Source organism: Takifugu flavidus, chromosome 7, assembly GCF_003711565.1.
Source record: "Takifugu flavidus isolate HTHZ2018 chromosome 7, ASM371156v2, whole genome shotgun sequence".
NCBI classification, from domain to species: domain Eukaryota; kingdom Metazoa; phylum Chordata; class Actinopteri; order Tetraodontiformes; family Tetraodontidae; genus Takifugu; species Takifugu flavidus.
The window spans coordinates 9,881,380-9,899,398 of NC_079526.1; the positions used below are offsets into that span (position 1 = coordinate 9,881,380).

The window sequence follows — 18,019 nt, forward strand, 5'->3', positions numbered from 1 at the left end:
GGCACACCTTCCTTTTGTCACCATAGGTGCAGGAAGGTGCTCCCGATAAGCTGATTCAAATGCTCCGCTCACGGGGAATCAGACTCCCTTCGCTTCAGTCCTGTAGTATCGATTATGTTTCCGTTGTTATGATGGATGTTCATACTCGGGGGGGCATCAGGCATGTGTTATCTGCCTCCAATCACTGGACGACATCATCGACTGTGGCTTTCAGTGGCGAGTTTAATTATTAATTCATGGGAAAAGAGGCAAAGACACGGAGCTGAGTGGATCAGATGGCGAATCTGAGTGGGATGCAAATGATGCAGATCAATAATAATAACAACAAAAATTTGACTGTAGGTAGACAGGATCCAGGAGAACTCGAGAATTTCGTATCGGTTTTACAATCTGACCACATGTGTGATTTACAGCCTCTTTACAGTCACCAGAGGGTTTAAATACTTCTGCCCTCCTTGAAATGTTTTTATCGGCTCTGAGGCCACAGCAATGTTAGTTTAGCCCAAACTGCACAGAGACCCTGAGGTTTGGGATTCATGTGGCTAAAATTCCAAAGGAGTGGCAGCGGCCTTGAACATCTGCCAGTGGAACTTTGGGGAAATTGTACACAAAAACGGTTTGATGAAGACTTGAAGCGGGAAACTTCCCGAATGAACTTGGGACAAAGTCTGAACCTGTTTGATTTCAATAACGGGAGGATGATGTATTTACTTCCAACATTATCACCACCAATTGAAATGAGGGTCTCAATAATGAGGAGATACCTGAGCTCAATTTCTTTTTTCTGATTTACTTCATCTTTTTGCCCTCACTTACACCATTAAACTAACTAATACTGTGTTCATGCAGGAAATAAAGGAGGTGTGACGAGCAGCTCGAAGGCATCCGGCTGAAACTTCAGCTAATGAGGAGGAATCCCCCCCTTCCCCCCCACTTAGCCACCACATTTAATTTTGAAATCTCTTCCACATTATAAACAGATCGTCCTCCTCCAGATAAACTGAGATAGTTGATGTGATTCTTGGCCAAAGCTGCACCATTTCATCTCAAAAGAGCTCAACTTCCTGTCAGTGAGTCACAGATTTATTACATTAGGCTTCATATTCACGGGGGAGGGGGGATGGGGGGGTGAAGCTTATCAGGACCCAGAGAGAGAAATGACTTCTTCCTCCACTTTCATGGTTGTTTTAAATCGGATAAGCATGACAGGTACCCCTCTTTCATCCAATTCCTTATTATCAGGCTACGCAGATGATTATTTCGTTTGTGAAACTGCTGTTTGTGCTAGGATTGAATCTGCTAACATTTCACCTCACGGTCGTTCCTTCATTTGCTTTCCTGGTCGATAATCAATCGGTTTCCAGCTGTTTGTGGAAACACAGGCAGAAAATGCACTAACCCCCCAACCCAAAAGATTAAAAACCACCTTCTCAGCACCAGTCTGTGTCAGAATCAACAGGAAATGCATCCAAGGGTCACCTTAAAATCCTGCATACCAGATAATTTCTAACCTTTTTTATGCTTAGAGCTATTTGTGAACTTGGCACTTGGGAGAAGAACACAGATAACTGAGTGTTCTGTATACACACAGTGTCTGCACATATATGCACTGTAAATAAGTAACATTTCAACTGAAAAGTGCGACAAAATACAGCAAAGAAGGAAGAAAATCTGTAGTAAAAAAAGCAACTCCAAATAAGAAGTCACCAGCAAGTATGTGTGAAAGAACAAGGAGTGTGTGTCAGACTGTGTGAAGATCTGAAGTACTGACACACGAGATTCACTGGAGGACGCAGATGTTGTGGGTTATAACAGGAAATTCTGCTGAATTCCACCATGATGCCCCATGTCCAGGGGTCAGGGGTCAGGGGTCAGGCTCTGGGTCCCTGCATGCGTGACAACGGGGACAATCTGTTCATTTCTCTTTAATACATTTTCAACACACTCATAACTATGCTGTAAATATTTATTATGCAGTGAAATCAAACCTCTCCAGAGTGATGTTGCAGAAGGAGCATAAACCTCTGAACCAACAACCCCCCCCCCCCCCCCCCCCCCCCCCCATCCCGCCCCTGGGTCGTTGCCCCTCTGAGGGATGGTAATTGAATCCAAGCACCGTCTATAAGACAATATGTGGCTGATTTCTGAGGTCATCGGAGAGCTCATGTTTTATTAGATTTTGAAGTCGATATACACTTCGCTTGAACGCGAGCGACTGCCCGCCGCTTCGACGGGCGAGTTCGTCCTCCCCGAGATCACAGCCCTGAAAACAATCACAGCTGTGTTTTTTTTCCTTCACGCAAAACTTCCGCTGGATCAATCTTTAGCTTCGTTAATGGTTGGCTGCTCGTTTTACCGCCCGAACTGCTGCAGGCGCTCTTGGAAATTGGCGCCGTGACTTGTTTGTTGTTCCCCAGCAAGAAAAATGGACCTCCTGCGGTTCCACCGTGCAGCATTATAGAGCAAGAGCGAAAATGCATTTAGCGCTCAGAAAATGTCATTTACGGCTAAATTCACTGCGTTTACCCCCCCGGGGAGGAGCAGAAGAACTGCTGCTGCCTGCAGTCCCAGCGAGAACATACGTGACTGCAGCGATATTGGAAATCCCATTAAAACCTAAAGAAATCTGAATTATAGATGCAGGCTGGTCAATCTGCTGTCAAACTAACAAATCTGTGCTACTAGGGGAAAAAAGACGATAAGGCACTAAAAACATTCCACTGCTGGGTTCTTACCCATTATGCTATCACCTAGGCGTTGCCGTGGTCAGCCCAGCTGTCTCACAACAAGAAGGTTCTGGGTTCAGAGCCACCTCGTGGTCTTTCCCTGAGCCTGTTTATCGGTTTCCCTCCGAAGCCTGAGCCTATTCCCACCTCTGGCCTGGTGCTTGTGAGGAAGGATGGATGGGCCGGGTTTAAAGTTATCCTCTCGTTAGACAGGTAATAAAGGGAAAGCACCTTCATCACTGTCAGGGTTATGCTGTGTCTTAGCCTGCTGGCTATTGCTGTGCTAAATTAAGGTAAACTGTTGGTGGTAAGGCTGTGCATGAGAGAGCCAGGGATGCTTGAGAGGAAAAAAAATCTATGGACATTTTTCACCATAGTTATGAGGACATCCGCAACAGCAATTTAAGAGTAGCGCTGCAAGAAAGATGCATGTGATTACATATGGACTGCTCAGAGTCGAGGAATCTTTCACCTGCACAGAGGAGAAGACCGCCAGCCTCCCGGACACTGAAGAACACTGGTGGGATGAGGGTCTGGATTCTTCTTCAAGGTAACCAGTAGCACGGTGGGGCCTCTGCCGTCTTTGCAATTATGTCTCCACTTTTTGGGAAGAGTGAATATTTTATTGGTAACACTCTTTGGCAGCAGGTGGAAACTGAGCAGGTGGCTCCACATTAACCTTCCAAAGTTTGGGAGCGACTCAGCGAAACCATCTGGATGGGCATCAGTTGCCCTCCAGAGAGGAGGGATTGTTTGCACACGTGGTCGTGACTGAGAAGCTGATCTTTGAAATCGATCAAACAGTAAAACTGTCATGAAAAAAAAGTAAAAGTAAAAAAGTCATTTGACCACACACTGTTTGCAGGGACGACCTTCAAACACAGCTGTAGCACAGCTGATTCACTTCAGCGACCTGCTCAAGGTCACCTTGAAAAGCCAGCCAGCTCTACCACCTCGGCCACAACCGCCATCGGCATCAACTGCTGGTTCTCATTTGATTCCCAGATGATGTGGGCAACTTTCACCAGTCCAAACTTTCCCTTCCTGTCCCGGGAGGAAGATGAATCCATCCAATCCGCTCGGTCACCAGCTTCCCTGCTGTGCGGCCGCTGTGTGTATCCGAGCACGTATCCAGTGAGGCTCGTGCAGGATGATAATTACAAGCAGCTGTGTAAATAAGCGTGAACTGGCGGTGCTCCGAAAAAGGCTCAAAACAAGCTGGATGCTAAAGCTCTGTGGTCGATCCAACCCACGAGACTCATGATCTGAGGACGCTGGGGAGAGTTTGTTGATAATGCAAATACACCAACTGACGCCAGCGACAGAACCACTTCCTGTGTTGTCACTGAGAGGGCGTCGCCATGGAGTCTGCCTCTGTCGATGAGTTATATAACACAATCAGTTGCTAGCCGTCATTAAAAGGGGACACGATTTGTCTGCCGTTGCCGTCGTCTCCATGTCGCATGATCGTACATCTTTTTATTGACATGCTAATAAAAAAGACAAACAGAGCCTCTGAAGGGCGACCTGCGCCCCAGGCCCCACCGAGGAGACATATTTATGTAGAAACTGTTTATTTACAGTTACATTAATGCCCACAGCTGCCCCAGGAAACATATTTGCTTTCAATATGCCAACATGGATTATTGATGCTGGCGTTTAATTGAAAGAATTACTCTGGAAAAAAAGATTAATGTCTTGGTTTCCCATTATAGATATTTGACACTGGTCCAGAGGAGCAGTTAAAAGCAATCTCCCACGAATCTTCTGAGAAAACAAATTCACATTGTTGTGACATCATCAGGCAGTAGCCTTGAAGACGAATCAAGGAACATTTTTATGGTTTTCATGGGATAGATTTATTCCTTTATTATCATGTGTTTGGGGCTCTTCATGCTGATTAAAACACTTAAATTAGCTGAAAGGCTGAGAACAGGAAGTCAAACCGTCCTTCCATTATTCGGTGAATGGGGCACGCATGCTCTGTTGCCCCTCTGTATCCGAGTCTGTGGGGCAGGGGCTGAAGCCGGATGGTCTCTCCCGTCAAAGGAGGAGCTTCATTGGTTAAGTTCAAATGAGGCCTCTGCTCCTCCTGGAGAGGCCCTCAATCAGCCATCAGGCCACCCAGAGGCAACACGCCTTCATCTTCCTCAGCTGGAGCCGACATTTAGAGGCACGAGGGAGCTTCATGTAGGGATGATGAAGATGGAAGACCATCATCATCATCATCACTGTCGCTATTATAGTCATGACTCTCATCATGTTCATCATCATCATTATCATTGTGCTCATCATCATCATCTTCTTCATTGTCTTTACTTTGTCATGGTCACTGTTATTGTCGTCATCTTCATCATTGCGATCACCTTCGTCATCTTTTTTCCTCGCCATCATTATCAGCATCTTCATCATCACAATCGCCATCCACTTCGTTGTCATCGTCAGCTTTATTATTGTCCTTTTCATCATAATGTTCATCATTACCCCGGCGATGAGCATCGCTGTGGCCGTCATCTTCATCATAGTCTTCCTCACCTTTTTGCACCTTTTAAATCAACATCTTTGTTGTTTATGGAAGCGAGCAGCTCAGATAGTCAGTAAACAATCAGTAAACAATCATCTGGCTCATCTGAAGCGCCGTGACCACATGCTTTCACATCAGGCTGCGCCCGTTTCCCCTAAAACACTAAACGAGCCGCGCGCTTCACTCTCTCGTTTTTCATGACGCCATTTTCATTTGGAGTTCATTACAGTGCACCATGCAGCACCAGAGAACGGCCCCGGTCTGGGTCAGATGGGTCTCGTTCCCAGTCAGTACAGCTGCTCACCAGTCAGTACTGGCGCTAAAGTCGTTAATAGGAACTCAACAGATGCAGGCGGCGCTCTTACTCAGAGAAATGGGAGCCGGGGGTGTGACAAACCCAAACAATGAGCTCCCTGACTCACACTGGCGACAACAGCAAAGTCATGTGCTGGCTGTTGTGTTCTTTTTCTTCTTTCTATTTGTGTAACTGTTGGTGACATTTCAGAGGCTGCGTCCATGTTGTTCGTCTTGTTCATGGCTCAGCCTTCAGCAGCATTTCATGCTCCTTGCAGCAACTTTGTGAATCATTTAAGGACTTTAATACACCTTAAATCATTGTGGGTGTTGGTATCCCAGCAGCCCCTGGGTGACAGGCTTTTTTGGACTGTGTACACCCACACACACGTACACACACACACTTGGAGAACATGGATATGAAACTTGTCACAACCCACCTGTGACCACTGTCAGGACCATCATGCATTGCTTTTAACATGCTGATTTAACCTCTATAAGGTCAAATGCATCACGTTGTGCCTGAAAACCGTGGACATAAAATTCTCAGCCACACGAAGTGGTTTTAATTTCCTTTTATTGCACATTTTAGTGTGAAGCTTCACAGCAAAACTCACAGTAGGATTCAAAGCCATCGGCCAAGTGCGGTCGGCCCTCATCCTCCTCTAGTGATAACACAAGTGTCAATATTTAAGGAGAAACATGCCACAGCAACACAAAGGCCCAACACACACAGAAACTCAATGGGGCACAGCTGCTACAGAAGCCACGACACAAATCAAAAATTATGTGACAAACTTCCTGGTATTTCTTTACTTCGCTGGCAAGAATCAAAGTCTGTCTGTAAACATGAAACTTAGACGTAGGCCCAGCGGGCGCTTCTTCATCTGGGGTAGAACTTCTTTATTGTTCCTCTAGAAGCTGCTTTAAAAAAATAAAATAAAATAAAAAGCTGGAATGAAGCGACGAGCGTGAGCCGTCAGCGAGCTGCTCATGCACGCAGGTCGACTAAACCGGTTTGCGATCGCGATAGCGTGCGAAGACGATGGGCACATAATAACGTTAAAGAAATATATGAAAGGAATCCATCTGGCCAAAGAGAGCCGTTGAGCGTGTTCTTCCGCTCAATCTCACAATAAAGACATGTGACCCATTCCACTTTTTTTACCCCCCCTCCCAAAATCTTTAAATCTCAGATGGAGAGGTGCCTTCTCAGCACACAAAGCAATCAGTAAATCATCTACATGCATTATTGACTCTACTGAGATGGCGTCGACTGACCACGCCAGATCCTTCGGTCTGTTTCAGCTCTTTGTGTAATAACACCCTCCCTCCCTCCCGCGCTGAAGTTGCACGCTCGCTTGTTACCAGCTAATAAAAGAAAAAGGCCAATTCTTTTTGCGTTCCCTGTGTTTTTTCTATCATTTATCTCTTTAAGGAGGTATTTAATCCCCCCTCATCATTGACAGATTTCGAGTTTTTACAGGATCCATCAAGAAAGGTACGTGAAATATGATCTAAAATCAGCATAAAATACACAGATTAGAAAGGCCCAGATGCTCCTTTTAAGGCGTGCAACCTGAGCAGCTGCCTTAAATAAGACAAACGCATGCTCAATTAGAGCAGTAATACTTTAAGCGATTACTTCTCACGCTAGTGAAACGGGCGCTTAATTGCGGCCATTACGGGTGAATAAATGAATGAATGTTTTTACATGTGAGCGGAGAACATTGTACATTCACAGTTGGCATAATATCCAAAATGGAGGCAGTCACGTTGCAGGTAACAGTAACGGCGGAATTTCATGTGTTGTCACGTTCACATCAGAAGGCGAGACCGGGCAGGGCAACGGCGGACGTGTGCCTGCACCCCTGTTGATTGCTGAGAAGACAGCCTCAGAGGTTGGTGTGATAGCATGACCTGAAGGTTGCCACGGCAGCAAACGCACGCCGTTGAGGAGGTGGTCAAGTAGACCCCATGCATCAAATCCACGATGCAACGACGTGTATCAACCTGTCCCTAAAGTTGGAACGGGCAGTGTCATGCTAACAAACCGAAGGCAACGTTGCTGGTATCAAAGGCAGAACAATCCCATATTTACAAATACCAAAGCTGTCGATGAGGCCGAAAGAAAGGACTGTTTGTTTTTAACGAAATAAGGATGCAATGCCGAAAAACACTTTCACAACTCTTCATGAAGGGCGGCCTCGAAAATATCACGTTAGTCTTTTCTGAACCACTGGCACCAAACAAACCCAGAATAAAGAACGGTACAGTCGAACCCCGGCTCCAGGTGAGGGGTTAATAGCCAAGCTAATTACAATGTCTGTTTAACTTTATCGTACAGTTTTTGTACTTATTCACATTCATTTGGCTACATTATCGCTCCATCTTGTTGAAAGATATGATATGAAGCTGGCCACCTAAGATGGCCAGCTTCAGACCCCTGGGGGGGGTTATAACACTGAGGAGTGCCAATAAGAGCGTTCCTATCTGCTAAATGCACGAGTCCTGCTTCTGCATGCTGGTTAGGAGGCTCTGAGGTTGTTTTCAGCCCAAAAAAAGCATGTTAGAACAGCTGGTCAGTTCTTGGTAACATCTGGAATTTATATAAACAACCATGTGTCCACTTTCATGTCTAGCCTCTGGCCCTGAGGGAGGCAGAAATCCACACCCCCGCTGGATTTATCAACTCTGAAGTTTACAACGGTTTCTCGCCTTCGTGGTTCTGCTTGTTAAGTGCGTCCAGCGTCGTTTGGGGCTCCTTCTTCTCCTCTATGGAGCAGTTGGACACCACGTTGGCCACAAGGCAGAACTTGCGGAGGAGGATCTCCCTCAGGAGCAGGTAGACCCATGGGTCCAGGATCTGGTTGAAGGAGGCCATGCGGATCGCCGTCAGAAAGAAGTTACAGTCCAAATTGGCATCGTGGCTGGTGGCGGCCGTGCAGTTGCACTGGTGGGAGGAGACCGGGGTGGAGATCATCCTCAACATCAAACCCTGAGGGAAGGACAGGTGAGAGATCAGTACCGGGAACCAAACTCACTATTATTCATGAGAGAAATCAACTCATTCTTCATGAAATATGAGAGGAACATCAGTGGATTTGACCCGCGTGTGCAGGTCAGATGAAATGATTCAAAGTAACCACAGCGCATTTAAGACTTCACAGTATTTGTTCTGTTTGCTTCTTTTCTTTGTCAACGTCGTAGCACTGAAGCGCTTTAAAAATATGACTGACCCAAGCCCGAGTGGCTGCTGGATCAAATCCATCAGGTTCTTACTGGTCTGCCTATCACTGCCCGGGGCTCCTATTAATAGCCCTGGAGGAACCATTAAATATGTGACTGACAATGCATGATCTCATAGCATACTGAGCAGATCCCCAAACAGGACCAGGCTAAATAGATTGCTCCTAATGGCAGGTGGCGAGCGTGTTTGCGTGCGTGTGTGAGCCTGTGTTGTCTGGAAAAAAGAACCATACCAACAGCGGGGACCAGCATATGAGCAGGACGCACATAATTCCCAACAGCTGCACCACGGTCTCTGTGGTCAGCCTTTCCCACTGTTTAGAGGAGAGCGAGGTTCCAGACTTGCTCTTACATCTGACAATCAAACCCCGGATGGTCACGACATTACAAAAAACTGTCACGCATAGAGAGAAGATCCCGAGAGCGGCGAAAATGGTGGCGAACCCGTTCCCGAGCACCTCGCCATCTCCGGTGCTGATGAAGCACCAGGTCCCTGGCCACTGGCGTGTGTATTTCCCCACACCCATGGTGGGCAGGAGGGCGAAGAGCAACACCAGAAGCCATACGACGGCCAGGGTCTGCTTTGTCACACGGGTCTTCATGTGATTGGAGTACCAGTGGGGGTTTGTTACCGCCAGGACCCTTTCGATGGCCATGGCACTGGCCAAGAAAAGAGCGCACAGGCCGAAAGTTGTCATGCAAACCCCGAAAAAGGGGCACAGAAAGCCGGATGAGTCGATCCGCTCCCACTTCAGGTCAGCCCGGTACACTGATATGACTATTGGGCTTGTCAGAAGCTGTCCGAACAGGTCCGTCAACGCCAGAGATCCGATGCAAAGCAAGAACGACCTCTTCCTTTTATTCTCCTTTTTCCTGTAGGATATGTACGCCAGGGTAAGAGCCAGCGTGTTGCCCACCATGCCGGTGACCATCATGGTGATGGGAAACCCGACTGACACGGAGCCGCAGCCTGAAGTCTTGGAGGCATTGCCCTCGTGCTTCGCCCCGGAGACGTTGGCACTCAGCATCCCTCCTGCGGCGGGGTGTCGGTCCGCTTGGTAATCACATGCATGAGTGGTCATCCTTCCGACGAGCCAAACAGACACGCAGCGACGAACTCACGCGTGTGTCCGGCACCCTCAGACATCTCCGAGGGAGTGCGGTGCGTAAAAGCGCGTCGGGTCCTTTACGCACGGAAGGCGGGACCATCCCCGGCAACGTGGAGGAACAGCGCGCAGAGACGCCTTTAACCATTTCATTAAAAACATCGTAGGGTGGAGTTATGAGTTAGTTCCCTGACTTTCATTTGAAACTTTCACGTACGGGACCAGAGGTGCGCAGACAGGCGAACTCGACGGGTTCCCTCGAAACAGCTTTGGAACAAAGAGAACAGGAGAAAAACCTGGAATAATCACGTCATAGAGGAGTGAAACCCTGATGGATTTAATATTAAAGTTGAATGAATTAATCGAATTTGAACATAGTCCTCGTGTGAGTTCATGAGACATTTTTTCCCGTCTTTATGGCACTTTACACACTCTCAAGGACAAAAACCGTCACCTGTTGACCAGAAGGAAAAGAGTAAATGCTGACAAAATAATTTGAAATATTTTTCAACACCCCAAACTAACGTCTGACTAGTAACAAAACGGAAGAAGCTGAAGGACATATTTTAGATGTAATTTAACCATGAAAAGTTTGAGAAACCATCCAGTCTAAACACGAGACTGTTTCAATAATTTGATTCCTTTAACAATTCCATGCATATTTCAAATTGTTGATGTTCAACAAAGAGCCAAAAATGATATAAAAGTTATAATGAAACACACAAAGGACAAGGGACGATGTTGACAGGTTTTTATTTACACGTGTATAGTTCAGATGTTTAACCAATGAATCGATACTTCACATTAGGCCATCAAACTGGGACATTTATTCTTGTTTGATGTGGACTGCTAAATTCTTATTTGTGAGTTCATTTTAGGCAGATACCTTTTTGGAAAACTAAACCACACTGAGGTTTTTTCAGAGCAGCCATGCCGAGATGTGAAGCCACCTGAGGCTCCTCATAACAGAGCCAGCGGGGCGCTTGGACAGTTAAAATAAAAGAGCCAAAACTTAATCAAACCCTCAGAAACAAAAGAAAAAAGCCAGAGGACGTGACTAGTTCATGGGATGGCCTATTTAGATTACTTGATCTAACACCTCTGCTTTGAAAAATGAAATTTCATGAGAGTTGGACCGATCCTCATTTTTAATGTGTAATTTAAAACAAAGGGTCCATTTTTAACAGCTGCTCTGAAAAATACGTGGCACACAGGAAAACAAAGCTACTTAAGAGTCACTGCAACTTATTAACAGTATCAAAAACAAAATACTTACCTTGAAATCAAAAGATTTGCCCCCTCCCCGTATCTATAACAATTATCATCATGTGGCGCTGCTAGTGTATTTAAAAACCAAAAACACTTTAGGGAAAACAGCGTTTTCTCAGGCCAAAGTCTACCAGTACGCCAGACAAGTGTTAATTTGGAACATTTAGGTACAGTAACAGGTCTGTGTGTGGCTGATCATGACAGACAGGATTCATGTGTTCACTCTGGACTTTTCTATGCAAATGGATGAAACACAGGACGACTGCAGTTGCTTTTGTTGGGAGTTTTTTCTCCGTGAAACACGTCATGCACTTGTACTCCAGTTCCTTCTCCTGTTTAAAACACTGTAATTAAGTTATTTCTTTTTTGAGCTGGAGCCAGAGTGGGACGATCCGGAGGACTGGCCGCGGGACCTGAAATCACATGACACACCACGGGGAAGACCCAGGTCAGCTCGCTCGGCTTCAAGCACGCAGCAAAAAGAATGAGAGGCAATCTCGGCTAATTAACGTTCACAAACGAGGGAGCGTTTTGGTTCGTAATGAGGATAAGAAACTATCAGTGGCAGCGTGGTATTCCACAGAAACCCAAACCTTTCGGACGAACGGGATCTAGAGCGCCTTCGCTTTCTGCCTCCAGACGAGGACCTGGAACGGCTCCGCTTCTGTCTCCCCTCAGGGGAGGAGGACGGGGAGCGGGACCTCTTCTGGGGAGAGGAGCCCTTCCCAGACCTGGAGCTGGATCTTTTGGAGGGATAAACCAAGCAGTGAGGTCAGCATGGGCGACACAGGAGCGTCACGCGTGTTTATTCCTTTAAATTTCTGAAAAATGCTAGCATCTTCTGCTTCTCCATACCAACTACGGTGACACTTATATCACCTCCTGAACAAAACTGGATCTCTAGGGCTGCTGGACTGCAGTCAGCCCTCCTCAGGCTCCCTTTCATTTAAATCTGGGAATGTTCTGTTGTGGACGTTTCGTCCCCTTACATACACTCTCTAACAGAGAGAGTGCATGGCACCTCATTCACCTGGAGCGGGACCTGGAGCGAGATCCAGATCTGGAACTGGAAGAGCTGCGAGAGCGGGACCTGGAAGACAAAAAAGAGACAGAACCTTTCCAATATTTTCTCCAACATGAACCACAGCTCCGTGACCTTGTGGTACGGCATGGACACGAACTATTCACGCTCAAAAAAAGAAAAGGAGATAATCTTCCATCAGAAACACTGCAGGTTAATTTACACATTAGAAAAGGAGAATTTCAGCAGGTAAAACACAAGTGGACCCCATAAGTGAGGCAATCCCCAACTTACAGGAGGACAGAGAACTGCTGCAGTGATATTTGTGTTTGAGCTAAAGCTAAGTAGACCTATGACCTACCTTTTAAAACAAATGACTATTATATAAATAAAGATGGTCACATATGCAGTCCTTCAACAACAAAAAGACCAGAAACCAACAAACACAAAATTACAGGACACATCAGTGACGTTGATCAGTGAACCAGAAGAAGATTGAGCTGATACTGACATTTTGCCCGGAGTTACCCTTGACCTCTGCCCTTTTACCTGGACCTGGACCGAGAACTGGAGCTGGAAGAGCGCGAGGAGGAGCGCGAGGAATCGGAGTGGCTGCCCTTTTTCTTGGCTGCTTTGTCAGCGTCCTCGTCGCTGGCGTCCAGGTCGTACTTTGACAAGTCTCCATCTTCGTCCTCGTCATCGTCGTCCTACAAAAGGGGATTCGATTGATGCTGTGATTTGTCTGTTTGAATAAACTGTTACAATAAAACAAATACCCCACTTACGTCCAATTTGTATTTGGAAACATCACCGTCCTCTTCGTCATCTTCTTCGTCCTCTTCCTCCTCATCTTTTTTGACTTCTTTCTTCTCGGTTTCTTTTGAGGAAGATGTGCTGCTGGATTTTCCGCGAAATTTTTTCTTTTTCCGACCAAACTGCAACAGTAGGAAAAAAAAAAGTTTGGAAAAAGGTTCCACACCGAAACTGAAGCCGTCACACTTTAACTGAAGCCTTTAAAAATACAAAATCTGGCATGGATGCAGGAACTCACTTCATCGTATTCACCATCTGATTCCTCTCGTTCGATGTATTCAATGTTCTCTCTTTCATTAAAACCGCCACCATAACCTGAAACGCAAACATTACAGCTAAATAACTAGAAATAGAATGCAAAAAAAATAACCCTCCCGCAGCCACAGTTACCCGTTCTCTCTTCGAGCTTGGCGTACTTCGGCGTGTTACACATGTTGCATTCTGATCTCCTCGCCCAGTTCACATTTCCGCATCTATGCGCAGGAGTAAAACTCATCAGTTTAGGCGGCTTTTGTCATTACACCCATCAGTCTGTCAGGTTCTCAAGCAATTCCCAACATTTGGGCTGCAAAGTGCAGCGCAATAAAAGGCAGAATGTACAATTAACACGTACGTTTTGCACTGCCAGTCATTTGCACTGAAGAGGCCTCGGCTTTTTTCAGCCAGGGTTTTGCCGATCTCTGTTCCACCTGCTTTCATCATCTTTGCATCGGTGGTTTTGTCTGTGGAACACAAGGAAAACATTATAAAAAATACAATATTCATGAAGCAGTTTAAAAAATGCACAAGGTTGTTTAATAAAGATACAAGACCCACCTCTGCCACATCTGTTACAACTAGTTCTTCTGGCAAAATTCACATTTCCACACCTATAAAAGAACAATTACATTTATTATTAACTGCTGTAGCTTGACAGCCTGACGCCAATGTGCTGCTCTCCAAATATCTGTCACATGCTGCAGCTGCTTTGGCCGTAATTGAAGACGATTCAGCAGAATTTAGTGTCACATAATACACTAAATTCTTAACGCTCCATTCACGACTTCTTGGCTTCTGGGAACATGCGATCACCCAAAATAGTGAAAGTGGACACGCACCCCAATTAAAAAGGCTAACTGTGCTAACTGGCTAATGTTCGAGATTAAGTCAACCACTAGCTAACATACAAACTTCAACTACCCATTACTCCACACATCTGGCGTGTTTATGTCCCAAACAGTCTGGACAATTAATATGAGTAAGAGAGAAATGGCTCGTTAATGTTATTGCCAACCGTAACGCGTCAAAGAAGGCCTACCATTGCTAATTGCAAAAGCCTACTGCGATTTTGGGACTGTAAACGAAGTAGCAGTGTGTTTTGGTCGTGCACGTACTTTTTATCGGGGCAAATCCAGTCCCCATCGCTGACTCGAAAACTCTTTCCTGACATTTTAGGTCCAACTAGCAAAGCGGCGAACTGCTCTTCGTTAGCGCTGGAGCTCTCGTCACTTCCCTGTAGCGTTCGCACGATGCACGTCGCGCATGCGCAAGTCTGTCCGCCATATTGAAGCGTCAGGTACGGCAACACCACTAGGACAATCCCAATGACAACTGCGCTTTACGTCAAAAACATTACCGTTGTAATTGAACTATCAATAAAATCGTTCTAATCTATCCCATAAACTATTAAACCACTGTGAATTCATATATTGTGAACATGTATCTCGAGGTTTACGCCACATTGAGCTCATAATGATTGCGAAAATACTATGTTTGTTACAAAAACGACACTAATGTGTTATTTAAATGCAATTTACAACACATTGGCAAAGTCCTAAACTTTTAGATGATAACTGCCTCAAATTTAATCAAATTAAAATGTCATTTGATTTTGCTGCAGACCATACAATGACCACTAGATGGAGGTAGAGGCCAACGGAGACTATTGTCGTCTGTCGTCTAACGCTGTTAATCTCGCTCAGGACACTCTTCTTATTTCCATACTGATCTCTCTCAATTAAAGTAGCTTCCATAATGACAGTGCTCTCCATGCTCTTCTGAATCCCACAAATAAAAGGCTGCTCTCCACTCCAAGACCAAATTTTGAATGACATTGCATTGTTTTGCAAATCAATCCCACCTTTGAAATGCATCATTTACATTTTTCTTTCTGTATTATTACAGTGTCTGAGGGGTGGACCCTCATATAGGAATGACAATTTCTGAACGGGCAGCATTCTTAAAATTCCAGGCCATTGTTTCACTCCAGATGTGGGCAGTGTTGTGCTTCCTAAATGTAGCTCTGGGGTTTGTTATACACAGTTGCAGAAAACTGCATCTGTTTCAGACAAAAAAAAAAAAAAACTAAATATTTTGCACCTCTCAAAAGAACAATTACATAATTCTGCACTATCAAAATGGCTTCACTAATCTCAGGGGGAAAAAATCATTAATGACTTGTTAAACCGAGCTAAACTTCATCCACAGCCGACCCGATTACCAGCTGATTTTCATTGCGTTCACTGACCAGGGAGCTTCGGTCTGCACTGATTTCTCCAAATCCTGAGCAACCGCTACAGTCGCTCCCAAACAGCTCCTATCAGAATCGTCCTTGTCCACCCAACACGCGGTTGGTCAAAGTCAAAGACCCGTGGAGGTCAGCGTCACAGCTGGTCCGTGGCCCTCAGGCCACACGAGCAGCCAATGAGTCTCGCTTTTATTTTCTCCCCCCCTCCCTCCGTTCCTTTTGCCAACGTTGGACGGGTGTGAAATGACGTTGAAGCGTGTCCCTTATGTCTCAGACAAAATGGGTTTATACGGAGCACACTTGAGATTTAATGAACACGTTTTTTAATCAAACATTCGTTTATTCATCGTGTATCTGTTAAGGAGACGTGCACTTGATTTATGAGGCCCTCGCTGAGTTTATTAGAAATGGAGGGCCAGGAAAAATATGAGGTAAGAGAGTCACATTTAATGATCTTTCCAAGGAAATGACTGTCAGAATAATTCTTTATAGCACACAGAGACAAACAGCAAGACCATCCTTTCTACAAGTTTGTGCTGTCATTTCATCAAATTCTCTTATTTCATACGGGAAACCTCGCCGAGCCGTCTCTTTTTCACAGGTTTATATATTTCACACATTACCTTTGGAGTAGCATGATAAATAAAAAGGACAAGTGTGGTTATAAAGTGAATGAGGCCATAAATAACTAATAAGGAGACACTGCCAGAGCTGCGGTTTGTTTGTTTGTGCTACAGAATTACGTGAAAGCTTCAGAGCAAGAGAGAGTCAGGCAATTAAATAGCACTTAGGTAAACTTTTTCCAATTACATTGAAGTGGCTTCATTGGCAGTAATGCTTCCTTAACTTTACCGTGTCTGTTTAAAGTGCCGTCTGCTATCTGATTATGTCCTGGGTCAATAAGCCTGTTCAGACTGGCAGATTTCTTATGGTCGTCAGTGAAGCTTCGGCCCTGGTTGAGGTCGTTTCCTCGCCTGGCGGCTGGTGAGAGCTGATGATTCACGTGCTGCCGGGTCTCGTACCCATCCGTGAAGGTTCGGAAGAACCTTTAGCACAACTGTAGGACTTTCCAGCACTGACAGATGGAGGAGAGCCGTTCCTGAAAACAGGTAGGATGAAGGTGAAAGGATGCAGGCTGGCGCCGTCCGCCCGGTGCCCTAAAAACGATGATTTAGCAATAAAACAGATCAGAGTGGTGTTAAATATTTTCACAATCGGGCATTTAGGTGTTTGTGCACAGGATGCTCGGATGTCTGTTCTACCTCTCCAAGATCTGAGCGAGGAGAGCGCAACGCAGCCAGAGAGGCACCCCGTGTTCACACATCGGCTGTGCTTGATGAACTGCAAGGTGGCGGCGGCCCCATCCGAATTAGATAATGCAGGCTACTGCACAGTGAAGCGGCTGGTGTTGGGATTCGCATTGTGCCGCTCTCATCTGGTCCTTATCACTAAAGTACATTCGTCTTTGGAGGCAAGAAAGCATGTAGTATGCAATCCAGTTCCACCAGTTCCCATCAACTCAGGCCTACAAGCCATTACCGATGGGCAAAAAAGGAATTGAACATAACAAATGTGGAGGAGCCCGATGGAGTAATCCACTACGCTGAGTCAGAACAATTTTAAGAATATTTATCGCTTAATTCTGAAAATAATTGAAAGTGGCCGTGAAGAACAGGGAAACAACAAAGGATAGTAAGATGGAGAGGAGCGTCTCCTGCATTGTTCTGGCGGATGAATCATATCAAGTTCTGGAGAACAGGTGAAGGCTCTTGAGCGAGAGGCGAAACGTCTTCAAGAAACAGTCCAGTTGCTACGATTCAACTACCAGAATGACCACGACCCGGATGACTGAGAACCTTCACAGACAGCTCCTGCATCGGTGAGCCGAGAGGTGGGGGTGAGATTGGGACAGGCTGACAGGCTTCACTGCAGTTCAGTGATCAGGCAAAGTTACAGGAGTTGTTAGGGCCAAAATAATTACGAGACCTTCGAGAGGTTTTTGTTGAATCGGTCTTCAAACTGCTGTCGGAAGTAAAAGAGCTGAAGGCGTCTGAAAATGAGGGACTGGCCCCCTCAAACCCCCCCTCAACCCCATCGAGAAAATTGAGGTTGAGCTTGGACAATAGATGGGACAGGTCTGATGATGCTCTCCTGACGGCATCGTGATCACGATCTGGAGGCAACGAAAAGGTCCATATTTCCAGATCTTTCCGTATTTCTCCAGCCTCGCTTACTTCAGCTCTGACACGTGCGGCAGCAGCTACATCGACCACGACTGTGTGTATGCAAATAAGGCAGCCGCTATTGCAAAGGAAAGTGAGTGGGAAATGACTCGCGAGGTTGATTTTGTAATGCTGAAGAGACTCTTTGAGCACGCAGGTGAGCTTTCCTCACTGACAGCATCAACGTGTCAAGTCAAAGAGGTCCTGACAGATCAGAGAATTGGACCAGTGATGTCGGCACTAACTCGGAGAGCCGACACGGCTCCTCAAATGGAATCAGAGAATCCGG

At 45.8% G+C, this 18,019-nt stretch overlaps 2 protein-coding genes and 2 long non-coding RNA genes across 4 annotated transcripts in view; 1 reads left to right on the forward strand and 3 right to left on the reverse strand.

Moving 5' to 3' along the window:
- Positions 1 to 4,026, reverse strand: part of LOC130528863 (uncharacterized) — a 13,423-nt gene extending 9,397 nt beyond the window's left edge. The window contains exon 1 of the long non-coding RNA XR_008951416.1: positions 3,199 to 4,026. This is a non-coding gene — a long non-coding RNA (uncharacterized LOC130528863). The remainder of the gene's footprint in view (positions 1 to 3,198) is intronic.
- Positions 4,027 to 6,104: 2,078 nt separating this feature from the next.
- Positions 6,105 to 9,875, reverse strand: ptger3 (prostaglandin E receptor 3 (subtype EP3)). The gene is made up of 2 exons (XM_057038664.1): positions 9,027 to 9,875; positions 6,105 to 8,542 (listed from the first exon to the last, which is right to left on the reverse strand). Exons 1-2 carry the CDS (start codon positions 9,873 to 9,875, stop codon positions 8,246 to 8,248), a joined length of 1,146 nt encoding a protein of 381 aa, XP_056894644.1. The 3' UTR covers positions 6,105 to 8,245.
- On the forward strand, positions 8,418 to 10,266 carry LOC130528864 (uncharacterized). The gene is made up of 2 exons (XR_008951417.1): positions 8,418 to 8,557; positions 9,673 to 10,266. It is a non-coding gene; the product is annotated as an uncharacterized LOC130528864 (long non-coding RNA).
- A 369-nt stretch (positions 10,267 to 10,635) lies between these two features.
- Positions 10,636 to 14,550, reverse strand: zranb2 (zinc finger, RAN-binding domain containing 2). Its single transcript, XM_057038665.1, has 10 exons — positions 14,376 to 14,550; positions 13,819 to 13,871; positions 13,616 to 13,724; positions 13,393 to 13,475; positions 13,241 to 13,317; positions 12,975 to 13,124; positions 12,739 to 12,896; positions 12,199 to 12,258; positions 11,762 to 11,911; positions 10,636 to 11,581 (listed from the first exon to the last, which is right to left on the reverse strand). Exons 1-10 carry the CDS (start codon positions 14,429 to 14,431, stop codon positions 11,524 to 11,526), a joined length of 954 nt encoding a protein of 317 aa, XP_056894645.1. The 5' UTR covers positions 14,432 to 14,550; the 3' UTR covers positions 10,636 to 11,523.
- Positions 14,551 to 18,019: the final 3,469 nt, after the last annotated feature.